Here is an 18,642-nt window from a genome sequence, read left to right on the forward strand (position 1 = left end):
GGAGAGGCCTCTTGGGGCGGGGGAGAGAATATTTTTGTGGGGTTCGTTTGTTTCTTAGATTTTTTTTTCCTCTTAAAAACGAATGAATAGAAGTCCTTTTTTTTTTCTTTTCTATCTTTTTGGACAACATATAATAAATAATATATATCTCACTTCTCACACGCCAGCCTGTTCAAAATGTGTGTGTGTATATATATATGTATATATATATATATATACACACACCAATGTGTATGCAGCATATATCTATATATATGTATATATACACACGCACACACCAATGGACGAGAGAGGTCCGGAAAAAATGCCACTTCGGAGTCAGAAAAAAGGTTCGTGAGAGAATTCGGTGCAAAACTTCTCCGCTCGCCCTCGGTCTTCTGCGGTCTGGGCCGCGGTGGGGGGAAGCGTCCTTTCTTTCCTCTCTTTGTGTCCCTCAGAGAGTCCTGCCTGGCACTCCGGCTTTTCCCGGCCGCCACCACTCCCCTCAGCCTCCTTGAACCCCCCCCCTCCTCCTCCTCCGGCAAAGCGGCTGGGGGCTGCTGCGGGACTTGGCGCTTCCGTATCCCTTAACGGGTTCCAGAGTCTCTCTCTCTCTCCGCGCTTTGAGCAGAGGTCGCTCCTCCGGCTCGCTTAGAAGGAACCGCTTGCATTTCCCGCCCCCTCGCTCGCCTCGGCTCCTTTTCTTGGCTCGGTTGGCTGCTGAGGGGGCGGGGAGTAGTGAGGGAGAAATCTGTCGGCGGGGGGGTTGGGGGTGTTGAGGAGGAGGGAGACACCCAGTGCTTTTTCTTCACCGCGGGTGAGGGGTCCCTGGAAGGGGGTTGGACAAGGGGTTGAGGGCCGGCTGACCCCCCGGCCCCAGGCCGTGGATCAGAACCCGGGGCACCAGAGGCCGCTGGAGTTGAGGGTGAGGCGCGGGCGGAGTCCGGTACATGCTACTGTACATGGCCGCGGCCGCCGCGGCCGCCGTGGTGCTGTCCATGCTCCCCAGCAGGCTCGGGTGGTAGAAATAAGGCGACGGGAACATCCGCTGCAGAGCCGAGTAGTTCCCAGCTTCGGCCAGCAACTCCAACCCCACCGCCGTCTGCCGCTTCCACTTGGTTCTGCAAGAGACGGAGAACGGAGAGACACCGTCGGCTGGGCCCGAAGCGGTGGGGGGGGGGAGGGGGAGAGGGAGGGAGCGAGAATCGGACTGACCAGCCCTCCCTTCCCTTCCCTTCCCTCCCGACACAAGTCCCCCGCGCGGGAACAGACTCGGGCAGAAGACAAGTTTGGCTCGCCTGCATCTCTAGCGTTCAAGGCCTTGTCCTTTCAAGGAAGAGCAGCAGCCGCAGCGGAATCACTGCACGGCTGGTAGGTCTTAAAGCAGAACGCTACTATGGCCGGGGGGAGTGGGGGGAGAGATCGGCGGGCGCAAGAGGGACAAGCACCGGAGGAATCGGAGGGAACTGTCATTTGAAGAATCCTGGGAAACATTTGCTAGCCAAAGACATAGGCGCAGGCAAACACAAAAGGAGAGCCAAACTCTTAAGTCTTGCTGGCCTGTAAGTGATAATGACAGCTGATAAACTAGCCACGATTCATTCTCCTTTCAAACATATAATTAATTACATGCAATTCTATGGCCTCATTATATTTTTCATATTCACGTTACTCTCTAATATTAATAACGGGGAAAAATATTTCCCCCATTATAAGATTTTCTGCTAAAAGATTAATTTAATACATACAATCCAGCCAGCTATTTAAAAGTCAATTGCTTGGATGGGGACAATGAAGTAAAGAAACGCTCTGGAAAACTCCAGAGCATATTCCCAATTTTTGCTGACTCTTCTGATCAGGCCAGCCTCCGCTACCCAAACAAGCAAACACTTAAGCAAAGGGGGGGCGTGGGGGGAGGCGGGGAAAGCCAGCCTTGTGAGAGTTTCATGCTACTCTCCTTCCTTAGAGATGGCCTGCAGGAAAAAGTGAAATCCCTGGAAGATTTTGGACGCTAGAAACTACCATCCTGAACGTTTTAGAATTGTAGGCTCCTATTGCTTTGAGCCATAGGGCAAAAGATGGGAATGGAAGAAGGCTAATTTTCCCTCTGTGGGCAAGACACAGGCCTCCAGATGCAAGAAAAGGCTACATGCAAATGGATGCAGATCATCTCTTTCCCTGCCTCACGCCTAGTACATTGCAAAACACACTTGAGACGCTCCGTTTCCGGACAAGTCCGTTTCCTTCCTTCCTTCCTTAAGCAGAACCTGCATGTTAGCTCTGCTAACTGGCCGTGAGCATTGGTGGGGTTCGGTTTTGTTTTTTGTTTTCAGCAGGCGCTCGACCACACCGAGGTAAATCACAGCCGTTAGGAAACGCAGCCAAATTAACAAGCGTGGAGCTCCCTGTTTAGCTGGGCTGTAAATGACGCTAATGTTTTCCGACATAATTAGGGTGGCTGCAACCGTATGAAATGAGACAGAAAATGATAGCAAAGATGACAAACCGGACAGAGGTTTCCAGCCCGCGTTTCCTCTGCCAAGAATTAGAAAAAAACACATTTTGCTCTCTTATATATAGGGCCTTCCTCACTCTCTTGCCTCCATTCGGCCTCTCCCTTTAAAATAATAACAAATAAAAAAAAATAACACCAGACATTGGCGACTAGACTTCCTTCGCCAGTCTTCGTTTTCCAACCACTGAGATCAGGATTCAAATGCACTGGCGAAATGAGAAAATGAAACCCAGGACTGAATTACAAATCTGGGCGTCTGAAAATGCCAAATCAGACGTAAGGTGGAGGCCTCCAGAAGGGAATCCCACCCAGCCTGAAACTTATTTAGCTTTTCCCAGAGGCGCTGTCCCGGTTTAACGTGGTTTCCTTGCTCCCACACTCCGGCCTTTGCTTTGCTAGCAGGGACAGAGAAATAAACTCTAAATAAAGAAATAAAGTGTAGACTGTTCGCCTCTATTTTTTTTTTTCTCCTGTGGCTATTCAAGACTTCCTCCACCTACACGCGACAGGAAAATGAAAGAGCAACCCTGTGTACGCAAAACTCGTGTCCTGAATTCACAACCATTCAATGAATGATAGCTTACTAGGAGTTTCGGCTGAGGTTTGCGTGTCAGTCTAGCTACGGAAAGCAAAGCGAACCAAAACAAACGAATAAAAACTACGGCGACTAACCAAGCCTGTTCTGAGAATGCACCTGTGCTAAGGTTTTTTCCCCCCTGGAAACAGCCACTGAAATCTTAGCCCGCGGGAAGTGGTGAACGCGGGCTTGGAAGATGGGGTGGAAAGGACGGAGATGCAAAGTGAGACGAGCAAACACTGCCCACACTGCCCTCTACTATCCCTAGAAAGGCCATGCGTGGAGACAGATGTCCTTTGCCTTTCCAAAGGAAATGGCAGAGCTGCTCCCCAAAATAAGCCCCTCGAAGCTCTGCTTTGGAGATCGCGCTCCTATCCTTTTTTTTTTTCCCCTGGGGGCCTGTTTTGAAGTCCTTTTTAAGTGGATGAGGCAGAGGATGGCAAGGGGAAAACCACGACCCACACCGACCCGGGAGGCAATTCCACAGGATATAAAGAGGCTTATTTCTGGGTCAAAGTGGGCAAGACCAGACTGTTTCAAAGCATCCCCCCACCCCCGATTTCTTTTGAGTCAAAAGTGTTGCCCATTTCCCCCACCTGCTCGCCCCGGCCCCAACTTTTGTCCCTACTGGCCTGCCCTACCTCCGGTTTTGATACCAGGTTTTGACCTGGGTGTCGGTCAGATTGAGGGCGGCTGCCAAGTCCATGCGGTCTTGGACGCTGAGGTACTTCTGCCTCTCGAAGCTCCTCTCCAGTTGGTTGAGCTGATGGTCGGAGAAGGCAGTCCGCGCCTTGCGAGGCTTCTTGGCCCTCACCGGGGGGCTGTCCCTGCTGCTGGAAATCTCGCGGTCCCCCTCTTCTTTTGCCCCTGAGAAGACACAAAACAGAGAAGGTTAGGGGGGGCCCCCGAGGAGAAAAGCGTCGGGTGGGAGTGAGGACTAACCCCGCGCGCGCGCACACACACACACAAAAACCTTACTCAAGCCTGAACAGGACCGTTCCCCTGTGCGGGAGTCTTCTGGATCCAAACGGATCGGATCGAAGAGACGGCTTAGGAACCAACCTATTTGTTCCCCTAGGTTGCACAAGGCGGCATGTAGACCACAAGTTGCCACAGAAATAAATTAGGAAGCTGGCAATTCAGCTTGCAATTCAAGCATTCGAACAAACCCAGCAGAGGGAAGAAGTGGTACCCCTTTTTCTGGAGTGAGAACTTCTCCTGCCGCACAACTTCCTAATAATATCCTCTTTTTTTTCCCCCTCCACCGGAGGGGATTTTTTTTTTTTCCTCCGCCGCAGCCGCCTTTCCTCACTTTCTCCCTCGGCCCAATTCAGATTTCCAAACGCACATCTGAAACGGTTAACGACCAAGCCACGGCAACAGCCTGGGTGCTTTTCCTGGAGTGTTTGCCATCCAGGTACGTAAAAGAGATCCGGATTTCGCAATCTCAGGTGACAGCGGGAATATTATCGGATTTGGTCTGGAATCTTCGAGTCTTATTTGGGGGATTTTTTTTTTAAGCTGTAATGTTAGGAAATCGATACGTCAGTCCATCTGTGTTTGTACGAGGTTTTTCTCTACCACCACCATCCTCTCCCCCTTTCCCCCTTCTCTCTCTCCCCCTCTCTTTTTTTTTCTGTGCTCTCCTTGATCTTCCCTGCAGGGAGAACAATAATCTCTCTAATTGACCCACTGGGGAGGTTGGTGCACCAACTAACCAACAACAACCACCCCCACCAAAAAAAAAAAAAAAAAAAAGACGAAACTCCGCATCTGGTTCTAGACGCTCATATGTTAGTGCTAAAATGGCAAATTGAATAGGAGTCCTATTAGTTACTGCAAAATAGCTGAAGGTTGAAAAATGAGTGAAATACGTCCTCGCTCATCACAACGTTTTAAAAAAAACGCCTTTCCAGTTAAGTGAGATTCCCTTGGTAATGGGAGGGGGGGCGTCTTTTATTTCCCCCCAGGAAGTGGCAGAATCGAGCACACCATGTACGTTTGAATTTTAGAACGTAACTAAAGTATCACACAAAAACCAACGGCTGTAAAAATATTGCACAGTGCTAACTCCAAAGGAAGAAACATTTCAAGGAAGGAAGAAACCAGAACAGAGAGGAAAAAAAAGGACCCCCGATTGGATCCACCCGTTTGGTTTGTTTCCCTGCTTTAAAAAAACACGTTTTATTATAAATTCTTTAGGAGGTCTGTCTTGCTAATTAAGTGTTGCTTAAATCTGTGAGAACTATGTTTAGAAATTATGCATGCAGATCGCATGTTATAATGTGCATTTGCATTTTAAAATCTCTAGTAATCCCAGCTGGCATTTTTGGTATTGTTGAAGTGCACACTTGCAGACTCTTTTTGTTCTCGTATCAACTTTTCTTTTAAGGGGTGGGATACGGAGCTTCAGTTTGAAATATATATTTAGATAGATAGATAGATGGATGGATGGATAGATGGATAGATAGGATAGATAAGATAGATAAAAAGATAGATAAGATAGGATAGATAGGATAGATAGATAGATAAGATAGATATAGATAAGATAGACAGACAGACAATTATACTTATATGAATTGTCCATTTATATGGATTGTCTAATAAAAATTAGAGGGGGAACATTTACGATTCCTGAGTTTTTGCAAATAACCTGGTTGTGTTTATCGTTTTCTTACGGGACTTAAATTTTATTTTTAAATACTTTCCAGGTTGCTGGAGCCTCTTAGCGAATTCGCAGCCCAACCTTGCCTTCCAAGTTGGCTCGAAGTTTTCAGAACAAGCGATTGCTTGAAAACGCGTGGGGGGGGGGGATGAAAACAACCGCGAAGGTTCGAAACGTAAACAATAGAACGCTCGCCACTGTTTCGAAGGACCCCCCCCCCTCTCCCCAACTCACCGTGGCATTTCAGCTCATTCTGGGCATCGTCGCGTTTGTCCAGCTTGGTTCTACTGTTGTCGTCCTGCTCCAGCTTCGGCCTGAAACTTTCATTGGCCGAGTTGCTCTCTTGTTTGGGCGTCGGGTGGGGAGAGGAGACGCTGGTGCTGTAAGGGGCGCAGGCGGCCAGCGGTTTGCTATCTCCCAAAATGTCTTTAATTAAAAAAGAAGACGTGGCAGTCCTGGGGGCAGAGCTACACGAACCCAATTGCTGTTGCTGCTGCTGCTGCTGTTGCGACGGCTGCAAACTTTTGGGCTGTTGCTGCTCTGCATGTTGGCCGTGGTGAAGGTGGTGATGCTGAGGCGACAAATGCTGCTGCTGCTCGGTGTGCTCGGCGGTGACCGAGATCGGCGAGGAGGGAGCCGTGCCCACCGTGTCGATTTCCGAACAAGGGGACGGAGTGGCCCGGGTGAGGAAATCCGCCGCCCTGGCCTCGCCGTGGCCCGTCCGAAAGTCCCCGTTCATCATCGCCGGGCTGCCGGACCTGGGATTAGACAAAATCGTGTCGATTCCAAAGCTGGAAGTGCTAGATCCTTCCATGGTGTGGCCGTTCAAAGAAGCGCCTTCATCCCCCCCTGCTTTTTTTTACCCCCCCTCCCGACGCCGTTCTCTTTGCGCGGACTGGGGGGGGGGGGTGTTTTTTGCGGAGTTGGCGGTGGATGGGGAGGGGAGGAAGGCGAGGGCCGTCTCTAAGGCGATCGATCGACGATTAAAAGGCGAACCACCAACCCAATCGGATCAATTATGGACGAGGCGAATCTCTTCGATCAAAATTTAAATGGGGAGGGAGGGAGGGAGGGAGGGGAAGGAAGGAGGGAGGGAGGGGGAGGAAGGAGGGAGAAACGAGGCGAAGGACGAGGAGACGCGCACATGCACCAGGCGCACGCACGGGAGGAGAGAAGGCGGCGGAGGGGAGGGGGGGAGAAGCCAGCAGGAGAAAAGCCGCCGAAGCCAGCCAAGAAAGGAGGAAGGCAAGCCGGGAAACCGATTCGGGAGGAAGACGCCAGATCCGCCGCGCCAACCCGGTTGGGCTTCAGGCCCCGAAGAGGCTCGCTGGCTTTTCGCTCTCCGCCGCCCACACGTGGTGCTCCGCTTATTGTTCAGGACGGCCGCGCCGCTCGGGCAAGAGCAGCCGGCATTGCCTGGATGAGCCGCCGCCGCTGCCGCCGCCGGCCGGGGAAGCGGCTGCTGAGGTTCTCCCCCTCCACCTCCCGGGCGGAGGCTTCGCTCTCGTCCCGGCCAAGGACCACCCGGCACCGCTTGCTTGACGCCGCGCCCGATCGCCGGGCTCCCGGGCCGCTGCTCTCCCTGCTCTCGCCGGCGCCCAGGAGTTCTTGAACTTTCTTGGAAAGTTGAGGCGTGGCGGAGCAAGGCGAGGAAGAGGAGGAGGAGGAGGAGGAGGAGAGGAAGAAGAAGGCTCGGAGGCTGCCCGGCTCTCGCTAGCTCCTCTCGGGTTCCTGCGAGTCCGCCCGTGACGTCACGGCCATCGCCGCTCGCCTGCTCGCCGCTCTTTATCCAACCTCTTTTAAGGCTCGGGATTTTCCCCCCTTTTAAAAAAAAATATATATATTCCTTATTTATTTATTTGTTTGTTTTATTTAAGGCCGCCGTCGAGGAACGGCCTCTGATTGGTGGAGGCGGCGGCCGAACTTGACGCCTTGGCGGTCGGCAGCCAATGAGAAGGAAGAAAGAGGAGGGGAGGGGAGGGGAAGAGGGAGACCGGGTGGGGGGCGGGGGGGGCTTGTGAGATTCGGGACTGGGACTGTTCTTTTTTAGAACCTTTAGGATTCCTCCCTCTCTTTCGTTCCCCATTCCCCCTATCCGAATGTAAATGGGTGGTTATTATCATCTCTGGCATGCCAATGGTCATCTGTTTGGTAGCAGAAATCAAGGTAGGGGGAGAAAGGAAGAAAAAGAAAAGAAAAGAAAGAAGAAAAAGGAAGAAAGAAGAAAGAGAGGAAGGAAGGAAAGAAAGAAAAAGAGAAAAGAAGGAAGGAAGGAAAGAAAAAGAAAGGAAGGAAAGGAAGGAAGAAAGGAAGGAAAGAAAGAAAAAGAGAAAGGAAGGAAAGAAAGAAAGAGGAAGGAAGGAAAAGAGAGGAAGGAAGGAAAGAAAGAAAAAGAGAAAGAGGAAGGAAGGAAAGAAAAAGAGAGGAAGGAAGGAAAGAAAAAGAGAAAGGAAGGAAGGAAAGTAAGAGAGGAAGGAAGGAAAGAAAGAAAAAGGAAGGGAAGAAGGAAAGAAGGAAAGAAAAAGAGAAAGGAAAGGAAGGAAGGAAGGAAGGAAAGAAAAAGAGGAAGGAAAGGAAGAAAAAGAGGAAGGAAGGAAAGAAAGAAAAAGAGGAAGGAAGGAAAGAAAGAAAAAGAGAAAGGAAGGAAAGAAGGAAAATTTAAGAGAATATTTGCGTGTAAGAAAGGGAGTATGCGATATTTCGAGCTGTGAAGTTTTCTATATACGAGGCCGTTACAAAAGTAAATATACCTATCTCTTTCCCCAACTGGGATGCAAGTTAAAATGCAGGGTTTATTAAGGGCTTCTTCCCGCCGCGTCCTTTGGAAGATCAGAAACGTTTGTCGCCACAGTCCTTAGGCAGGAGAAGCGATCCAACTTCACCGAAGAACTAGGGAAAGAAGTGCGAGGCCGGGCCAAACGTCTCCCTTGGAGCCAACCGGGGGAAAACGCCTGGCTTCCTTTCCTAAGGGACGGGGAGTGGAAAGGGAAGCGGCTCCTGAGGGGTGGGTGGGAATAAACCTCGGTCTAGAGCCGGCCCGCCTGTTTATTTGGAGAAGACGTGAAGCCCTTCTCAGGTGGCAGGGCGGCAGGCTGGGTGGTTCTTCTTCCTGCACGAGAGACTTGGGTCTGTGGCTTAGTTGCAACCACCGGCTCTGGGTCTCCATCCAGAGCGCGGTTTTAGCCACCCATCCATCCGCAACACACGCACACCTCTCTCTCTCCCCCCCCCTCTCGTTCTTGGTTTGTCTTTGCCCGGCTGCTGTTTCCAGCGCCTCTTTTATTTGCAACCGACCCGGTGAGGGCCGACACGCCGTGCGCACTTCGGGAAGAAAAGGCTCGCAGCTTGTGGTTCCTCCGTCTCTAGGAAGCCGCGGCGGTTCGAACCTGTCCCTTGTCGAATGTCAGGGTAATGGGAAGCGCCAGGGACAAGTCGCCGTATTGCTCCTCCTGATTAAGTACCGTCAACCTAATTAGCAGAGCAATTATAAGGTGCTAATGAATGATTCAAAGTTCGGCGTGTTGTCTTTTATTCCGAATTACGCCTTTTTCTTTTTCTTTTTCTTTTTTAAAGGCACCGAGGAATCGACGAGGGAAAGCGAACGATCCTGCAAGGAAAGCGCTTGCGCCCCTTCCCTGTTTCCCACCGTCCGCCTTCTTTTCCTCCAGGCTGTGGTTCTTTCCTTTCCTCCCACAGCAACGTTTCGACCTTTCGGTTCCAGAAAAAGAACCGAACGAAATCTATTCATGGAAAAATTAGATGCGTAAGGAAGCCGTGGGGGAGGGAATTCAATAATAATAATAATAATAATAATAATAATAATAATAATAATAATAATAATAATAATAATAATAATAATAATAATAATAATAATAATAATAATAATAAATATAAATATAAATATAAATATAAATATAAATATAAATATAAATATAAATATAAATATAATTTAAAAGAGTTGGAGAGAGAGGGGGGGGCAGAGTTTCGCACCTGCGTCTTTGCGAGTTAAAAGAATGAGCTCGGAAGTTTCTCAAGGCCGGGAAAGGTAGGCAGGTCAAGATTTAGGAGAAGGTGGAATCGATGAAGTTTCAAAAAACACCGGTCGGTTTTGAAAGATTGTTCTGACGTTCCTTGGGTTGGCGGTGCGGGTCTGGGTGTGTTGCAAGAAGGGAAGACCAGAGAAAAGGAAAAGGCCCGTGGAAGAAAGCAACACGCCTGAATTGAGGTTTCGAAACAAGGTGGGGGGGGGGGCTTGGGTGTCAAGGCAAAGCGGCTTCAGACGACTTCGAGCTGCTCGTGGAGGCCCACTGCGCCTTTTGGGGTCCATAACTTGCGCCCCGCGTTCTCCCCCCAGTTGACACGCTCCTCTCGTGGGCCAAGCTGAGAGAGGCTTGGCGTTAGAGTGGGCGAATTGCTGGCTGCGGCGCGGGGGTGGATCCGCCGGGAAATTGGGCATTGCTGCCCCTTTGGTGGTATTTGGCCGAGAACAAACAAGTGGTAACATTCAGAACTTTACCCTTTAAAATGATTTAAAAAAAAAAAAAAGATGAAGGGCGGAAGTTATTGGGAGAGGGAAGAGACGCGGAGAATTGCAATTTGGCTAGAGCATCGTGAGTCTTTTCCCCCCTTTTCAACCCTGAAAGATATATAGCCAACGCACTTGCTCTTGTGAATAGATTTCCCTCCGAAAAATATATATATTTTTTCCAAGTAAGGGTTAGATAACTATGTTCTGTATTTCCAACGTAGGCTAAACGGCGACTTTCTTTCCCCCGTTGGTCCAAACTGAAAACCGTATTTAAAACCGTTCGGTGTTGTCCCTTCAGAACTAAATTCTTTGAAGTATTCATTGCCTGGATATAAACATTTTCTTTTTGGGAAATAACGAAAGAAACAGGCAAGGCAAGAGACCGTGATTCAATTGAGAAAAGCGAACGGTTGATCTGCCACCCATTTCTCTCTGTGCGTTTGTTTTAAAACAGCATCACAGGCGATTTTGCCTTTCAGACTCTGAAGACATTAGCAATGTTGACATATAGAATACCTCCTTCAGGATGGGAACGTCCGCAAAATGAATAGAGGGAATGGGAGAAATATGCATCCTTAAAAGCTGTCCACTTTATCCCTTGCTGAAATATTGATGGTGATGGACATTTTATTGGGGAGGACTTTTGAAATGCTTCAAACGGAAAGTTTGAAACGGAAAAAGTTCAAAACAAGAGCCGTCAGAAGGGAGCGCTTCCTCCAGAAGACACGCAACAACATTTGGGATCCCTGGTTTTCTGAGGAGCAATGGGTTTGCTTGTAGTCAGGCTAAATTTACCATCCCTTGATGGGAGCGCGGGGCAGATTTGAAACAGAGGTTTTGTTCCGCGTTTGTCTCTGAACTCAACGCGCGGGCGGTATAATTCGGAGCTCAGTGAGTGGATATGGCTTATTTAGGGGAAGACGCGGACATTGTTTTCAACCGGATATGGGGGTTTGGTGGACATTTTGGGAACTGCTATCCCAAATCTTTATTTATCACAAAACCTGACTGTGGCATTTGTCTGCTTTTCACATTCATTTACCTCCCGATAGGAGAAAGTAGAGGTCAAGGGGGGAATTAAAAAAAATATATATTAGGGTTGAATAAGCCAGTAATTTAGGTACATTTTTGTATGCAGGCGGCGGTGGAGTCATCGTTTTGCTTGTGCCTGGGGTTATTGTGAATATAATCTTGTGGGTTCACTCTGTGGGTTGTTCGTTTATTGGTTTCTTTGTTTCCCCTTTTTAGGATAGTTACTGGACACCACAGGCAGCCAAGGAAGTTTTGCTATTTATATTCAAATCTGAACCCCCATCTCCGGTGCCTGTAGCTAAAGGAGAACCCCCGCTATTCATGCTTCCCTCCCAAATTTGGATTAACCTAGTTCTCCAGTTTATCTACTGTAGAAAAAAAAATATGATCAATGATCTAATTTCATCCCTGGTCATTTGTGCCAACTACACAATCCCAGGTATTGCTGATTCAGAACTAACATCCTTTAAATTCTCTCTCAGGTAACTGTGCACAAGACTGCAACCTAAACATGCCCAGGAAGAGAGAATTCTATAGGAGCAAATAAAGTTGCTTTCTCTATTTAAACACGTGTGTTGTGATCATCTTATGCATTCACTCGCTAACAGGAAATTCTTTCTTTGAGCTTTTGCTTTCAAATTTGCACAATGCATACCATTCCATTATGAAACTTACTATGCTCCCTATGTCCTATACACACACCCACCCCCACCCAAATAAGGACCAGTCTAACGGATGCTATTTTTTCTAAAGTAATTATTTAAAAAAATTGTTTAAATTTTACAATAACAAGGAAAAAGGGGTGCTGGAAAGGAAATCGTTTTTAACTAGAGTTCCAGGCACGTACGGTAATACTATGTGGCTGCATCTCCTCTTTTTAAAATAAAAGTTTTGGGGACCGCAGTCCAAATTGCTTCTGGAGAGCCGCAATTACATATTTTGCCACAAGGCGGCGACAATAGAGGCCTCTATTGTCTTCAGAAAGCTCTTGGTCAGACTAGGAGATGTACTTGTCAGTCCCCCCCCCCCTCCCCCCCCCCCCCCCCGCCGCCCAGTAGTTAAATATGTCTAGCAAAGAAACAAAAGCGTGTGCTTTTAAATCACCATTGCACAATCTTCGTGAGTTTCAGGGAAATGTAAATAGGAGGCAAATTTCTCAAAGCATATTTTAAAATCCTGATCAGAGGTATATCTCTATTAAACCGGCTCAAAAAAAAATAATCACAAAAGATCGTCATGTTCCAAGAACTTCTGGACATCCAAGACAATAAACAGAATCAAAATTATTTATTCTTTGGGCTATTGTTCTTTTTTTGGACAGCAAAAAGTGTTTGCCAGGCACTGAGTCCCATAACCGCTGTTAGAGTGTTTTTGAGTACATTCCATAGGAACAAATTGTCCCATATTCATGTTAACTAAGTTGTTGATTAATTAGAATTCACAAAACCTGCCTGTGTGGATTTATTTGCCATTAGGCAAAAACTTTTTGACGTGGCTTTTTATCACTAATGGTGGTGGCGGGAAAAAAAAAAAAGACCAAGAACTTATTTTGGTTAGGATGCAACATGAATATAAATTCCTTTAAAAGATTCTGGGTGAAAGATTCTGATTTCAGTGTAAATTTTATTCCCTGTGTGACATTTTAATCTTACATTAAATCAATGATGAGGACTGTTTGTATGACATTAAAGTGTCACACATGTCATACAAACAGTCCTCATCATTGATTTAATGTAAGATATCCATTCAATCAGTTTTAATTCACCTTTTCCTAAGGTGTGGGGGGGGGCTCCAGGATTTCTTGGCAGCATTTTTGGAAGTGGTTTGTGATTGGTCCTTCTTCTGAGGACTCAGAGTTTAAAAACAAAAACAAAACTTGAGTGTCTTGATGGAGATCCATCACATACAGGGCCAGGAATGAGTCAGTTGATTAACTCCTATTAATTAATTGGAAATAAATTCTGAATTATTATTAATTGGTAATTAATTGATTGATTAATTGTTAATTTATGGGGAATAAATTAATATATGTTAATTAGTGAGGTGAGGTTGGTGGGATGGCTTTTGGATTTCAACCACATAGAACAATCCCTGCTCACTGTGACGCAATGTATTCCAGAGTGTGAAACCCAGTGTCTTCCATATAACTCTAATACATTATGGAAATTATAGCCTAGCAAATTTAGAGGATACCAAGTAGGGGAAAACAGTGCGGATGTTAGTTCAATGAGCTCTTAAGATCGTTCTAGTTCTCTGATTTTACACCAAAGGTTTCTAACCCAAGCGTTTCTACAAGCTGTGGATTGGAAGGGGAGGCATGTTTTCTTTTCCTTTAGGAACTGTTCAAACCTTTATTAAACCTTCCCAAGTTTTTTTTCTCTCTGAAGGTTGCTCGTGGATAGATCACCACCAGCACCCATGCGTATAATAGCTGTTCTTAGCTGTGGCTCCTTTCTTGGGACGGTTTGCTAATTAGTGCATTTAAATGAGAAGCCAATCTCGAATCCTTTGTCCGAGACGTTTTTACCGGGGAAAACTCGAATTGTATGTTAGACCCAATAACTTCAATGCCAGCAAAACCTAGCAGTCAGAATTTTTCCTTGTTTCTATCTAGCAGATTTAAGAATGGAAGGAAAATCTTCTCTCCTCGCTTAGGGTCCTCTGGCGGGGGTTCCTCACCAACCTTAGGTACACGACTGACCGTATCCTCATTTAGTCCCGTGCAGGATTTCCCGGGGGGAATCAGCGACATTTTTATGGTCCGATCCGCGCATAGTTTCCTTCATATTAGACCAGCAACCGCTGGGGTTGTCCCCTTCCGGGCTCCCTGCTTTATTTTCCCTAACTTTTATCAAGGAAGTATTCTCCCTCGGACATACAAGGGCTGATCCTACCTCGCTGAAGGGACCCTTGCCAAAAGTCCATTCATCCAGGAAAGCTGAGACGGGCCCGTCCCATCGCCTTATCAGGACGTTTGCTAGATTTTGCTTAGGCCGCTAAGGACAGAAGGAAGCCAGCCCTTCCCGATCTTCAAGGGAGAATTAATGTCCCTGGATATATTCATACACGCCTTGATTTGGGGAATACACGGAGCTACCCAGAGCATCCGCTTATTTTGCCTAGTGGGAGCTCTTCTTCCAGTCAAGTGTGCCTAAATTTGCCCGGAAGACGAGAGGGATACTCTCCTAGGGGACGCTCCCTCCATTCGGAACACTCTCTAACCGATTTGCTGGTCATAAAGTCTTCCCTCAGTTATCACTCCTTCTCCTGTTAGATGTCTGCCTTGGTAAACAGAGGAGGCGGCAGAAAGCAGGAGGAAGAGAGAAAAGCAAAGAGAGAGCTAGCTTAGCCCAACGTTAATTAACAAAAAGCTAATTAAAACTGCACTTTGAGTGCGAATCAATCACTTTATTAAGCCGGGAAATAGTAACTGGAACAAATTGAATGCTACCAGTTGGAGCATCGTGCTATCGAACTGTCAGGGTCGATGAAGGGATGAGGGACTGAGGTTGAGCCAATCGATTCTTGTCCGATTGGTGTTGACCGAGGTCAACGAGACACTGAGGTGGAGGGAATGGCTGGTCTGCCTCTTCCCCTGCCTCTCCACCCCCCCATCAGCCGAGGGGGGGGGAAACAGGCCCACAGAACGTGGGAACTGAGCCAACATGGAGGGTCCTTGCCAAGCCTTTACTGCCAACTCAAAGGCCAACAAAAAGAATGGGGAGACAATGAAATGGCAGTTGATCCCCAGCGAAGGACAAAGCATCCCATGGGAAACTAGGACTCCAGCAGAGCTTTGCCATCAATAGTGAAGAGTAGCCACCCAGAACAGATCTTTAGGACTCTTCAAGCAGAAAAGGCAGTGGGATCAGGGAATCTAGGCACCAAGACATCCACGGGGAGGGGCAGTCCTTCATCCTGGCAACAGTCTGGTTGGAGTCTCCTTTCCATCACCCAATTAGGGCGGGCTATGGACATTTTTCAGAGCTGCCCAGTCCTTGGAGGAGGGTCTTTCCTAAATTCCAGAAAGGCGAAACCTACTGTCACACCACCTCCATCAAATAGAGATAATGTGAGTTGAAGTTTGATGCATTAAAGTGGGGTTGGGGGTGGGTGGGGGGAAGAGTGTTATTGCCCGTAGTTGCATTTCCTTATCCATGCTTCCTCCCTGCCTTCACTCAAAAGTAGGCCCCTTGAGTTCAAAAGGACCACATCCCAACGAATGGTGGCTTAGATATATATGGGGTCCATCGTTCTTCCCATTTACTGTATGTTGACATCATCTGGCTTAGGCTGTTTTTTTTTTTTTCCAGTTCAGATTATGAGAAGGGTCTTAACAGAATCATAGAGTTGGGAGGGACCTTGGCATCTTCTAATTCAACCATCTGCTCAAGCAGGAAACTCTATACCATTTCACACCAATGGTTGTCCAATGACTTCTTAAGAACCTCCAGTGTTGGAGCATTCACAGCTTCTGGAGGCAAGTTGTTCCGCTGATTAAGTCAGGAAATTTCTCCTTCGTTCTAGGTTGCTTCTCCGAAAGCAACAATGAATTGGCTTTCCTGCCTCAGGCTTCAGCGTTGGAGGCCGGAGGCATTGCGAAGATGTTTTGTTAGGACGGGGAAAAAACTCTCTGCCTTTGAAGGGGAGCTTGCTCGACTTAGGGTCTTCTAAGGCTACTCTTACAAGGTCAGTAGTGAGGTGTGGATTATGAGTGGAGGCTGGTTGGGAAATGATGCCCTCCGCTAACCTTGTTTGGGGGACGACGACCCAATGAACCCCTCCATTGTGAAGGCACCACATTTGGGGAAGAAGGCTCAAGGAAGCCAAAAGGTTTGGGAGAGGTCCAAATCTTTGAGGGATGAAAGCAGAGGACAAGCAAGATGCAAGCACACTAGTCTAGATCCTGCGGCGACTTCTTCCAGCTTCCTTCCCCCGACAAAACATTGCTGGTGATAGCAACAGTATTGCACCACTAAGAGAACGGTCTTGGCAATAACTAGGAGTGACATTCTCCTCTAAGGAAGCAGCACTTTTAAATCCCAAAACCCAGGCTGACTTCCCTGCCTCGTGGATGGATGACGGTATCTCTCCTGGGCCTTACATCTGACTCCCTTGCGGTCAGCGCAAGTGGCGTTGGTCAACTGGCTCTCACATCGCAGCAGGATCAGAGGGCCCCGGGTGTTGGGCATGTCATCGAAAGGACTCACCAAGCCCGACCAGGTCATCAGTTCCGCCGCGGCTACAGAGGAGCCAGCGACCAAGGAGAGGCGCGCACCCCCAACGGACACCCAACCCTTGGTTTTGAAGCAGTTGTGATCATGTTGAATAGAAGCGACGTCTTTTAAAGCAGGGCTGTCCAACCTTGGCTACTTTAAGCCTGGTGGACTTCAACTCCAGGCTTAAAGTGGCCAAGGTTGGAGAGCCCTGCTTTAAGGTATCCTGGCGTTCAGTGCGCCAACAACAAAGCGATTTAACCGAGAACTGAGAATGTGGAGGCGAGTCTCTAGATCAGAGGAGGCCTAAGCCATCCTGGGCACTTTTTTAAGAGCGGCGATAAGGAACAGAGCAACCTCTTAACAGGCACCCACATAATATTTCTAATATTAGATAATATAAAATAAACCGCCAGCGATTCCCCCCCCCGAAAGTCCCATGTTCAAGTCAAGTTGGTCGCACAGGGCGCCTTTACAACCCCGGCCAGGCTATGTCACTTTGGGACAGTTCCCGGCCTCTCTTCAATTCCGGACTGATTGCCAACGGGGTCCATTTGAAAGGACGCCGAAATCTGCCTCCGGGCTGCCCGTTCCTCCTTGTTGCAGGCCGCCACCTGGCCGGGGGGGTGGGGGGAGAGGGAGAAAGCCCGAGGGGAAGAAGAAGGGGGTTCGTTTGCTCCAAGCGGCAGACAGGTGGTGGGCGCGCCTTCTTAAGTCTCCTTGCTTTCCGTCCCCCCCTCCCCCCCCCGGGGCGAAATTTGGGTGGGATTTGAGGGAGGAAAGAGGACCCAGAAGCTGCAGCCCAGGGAAAAGGAGGTCGGGCGGTGCTGGCGGAGCGAGCGAGAGAGGGGGAGGGGAGACCGCGGGAGAAAAGCGCTTTGGCTGCCCTGAAATGTAACTCTGAACGCGCGTCCCTTTTATTAAAAGCGGCTGCTTGACATTTACACTCTGCCAACAGCTTCTTTCCGATAATCCGGCCGGTGAAAAGAGACGGGTCCGCCGAGTCACTGCCGCCTTTTCGAGAAGAGATACAGAAATGTTGCGATGAGTGGAAACAAACGAGGGAAGGGGGGAAGGCGGCGGCGGCGGCGGCGGCGAGGGGAGGGGGAGGAGGAGGAGGAGGCTGAGTCCCCTCTGGGGTTCCGCAGGACGGGGGTGGGAGGTGAGACGGAGTTTACAAGCCAGGCTTTGTCCGGCCACGGATCCCACCCCGAGAGGGATTTTTACTCATTTACCCACCTATTTATCTTTAACCCTCCCTCAAAATAAAGTTTGTTCTGGGTCTAACGCCCAGTCCCGGGCACATTTCCAGAGGAAAAGGCCAGTGGAACAGATTGGGACTTCCGAATAAGCCTGGACAGATGCTTAGTTCTCTCTCTCTTTTTTTTTTTAAAGAAGGGATGGATACTCAGCGTAGAAAATCGCTTTTACCTTTCTCGGCCCTTTCTTTTTCTACAAACCCCACCCACCCACCCCTTGCTGCAAAAGTTAACTTTTCCTCCTACTTTTCTTCACCCAATTAAACTGAAGTCTTTATACTCCTTCCGTGGGGCGTAGGGGGGTTTTCTTTTTTTAAATGAAAAATCAGATTTTTGTATTTAATCTTGCTCCTCTCCGTTCCCCATTGCAAGTCCAGAGTACATGATCAGAAATGCTCAGGGAGCAGAAAGCACATTGATTTCAGCTTGTTCCGTCCGCAGACAGGCCCCGACAAGGTTGTTAGAACAGTTGGAGAGGTCTGTACAATCACTTAATTACCAAAACTGTCAGTCAGACGGGCCGCTGCTGGCCGCGTTCGTGGCTGGGAGGAAGATTCCACTACTGCCTTCTCCGGCTTGATTGATTTGTGCTGATGGCATTGCAAAATAATTAGAGTGAATTTTCTGATGTGTGATTTTATCCCAAGTTCATGCTTCAGAAAGGTAATCGGAAGGATGAGGAGGGTCAATGCCATTTCAGATTACCTGAAGTCCAGGCGAAAAGATAACCAGGGAAAAGGAATGTATATGTATATATTTATATCGAAGGAAAGAAGGATGCGTATGCGGGGGCAGCGAGGGGGGAGGGAGGATGAGAGGAGGAAGAAAAAGAAAGGGGAAAAAAAAAGAACGGGAAATGGGCAAAGAAAAA

General features: G+C 48.2%; 1 protein-coding gene across 1 annotated transcript; it reads right to left on the bottom strand.

The window, feature by feature from the left end:
- Positions 1-620: 620 nt before the first annotated feature.
- Positions 621-7,573, bottom strand: BARHL2 (BarH like homeobox 2). Its single transcript, XM_026674082.2, has 3 exons — positions 5,971-7,573; positions 3,713-3,938; positions 621-1,100 (listed from the first exon to the last, which is right to left on the bottom strand). The coding sequence occupies exons 1-3, from the start codon at positions 6,548-6,550 to the stop codon at positions 788-790; spliced, it is 1,119 nt and encodes a 372-aa protein (XP_026529867.1). The 5' UTR covers positions 6,551-7,573; the 3' UTR covers positions 621-787.
- Between the last annotated feature and the right edge of the window lie 11,069 nt (positions 7,574-18,642).

The sequence above is a fragment of the Notechis scutatus genome, chromosome 3, assembly GCF_049901735.1.
Source record: "Notechis scutatus isolate UNSWTSFEM ecotype Mainland chromosome 3, rNotScu1.2, whole genome shotgun sequence".
Taxonomy (NCBI): Eukaryota; Metazoa; Chordata; class Lepidosauria; order Squamata; family Elapidae; genus Notechis; species Notechis scutatus.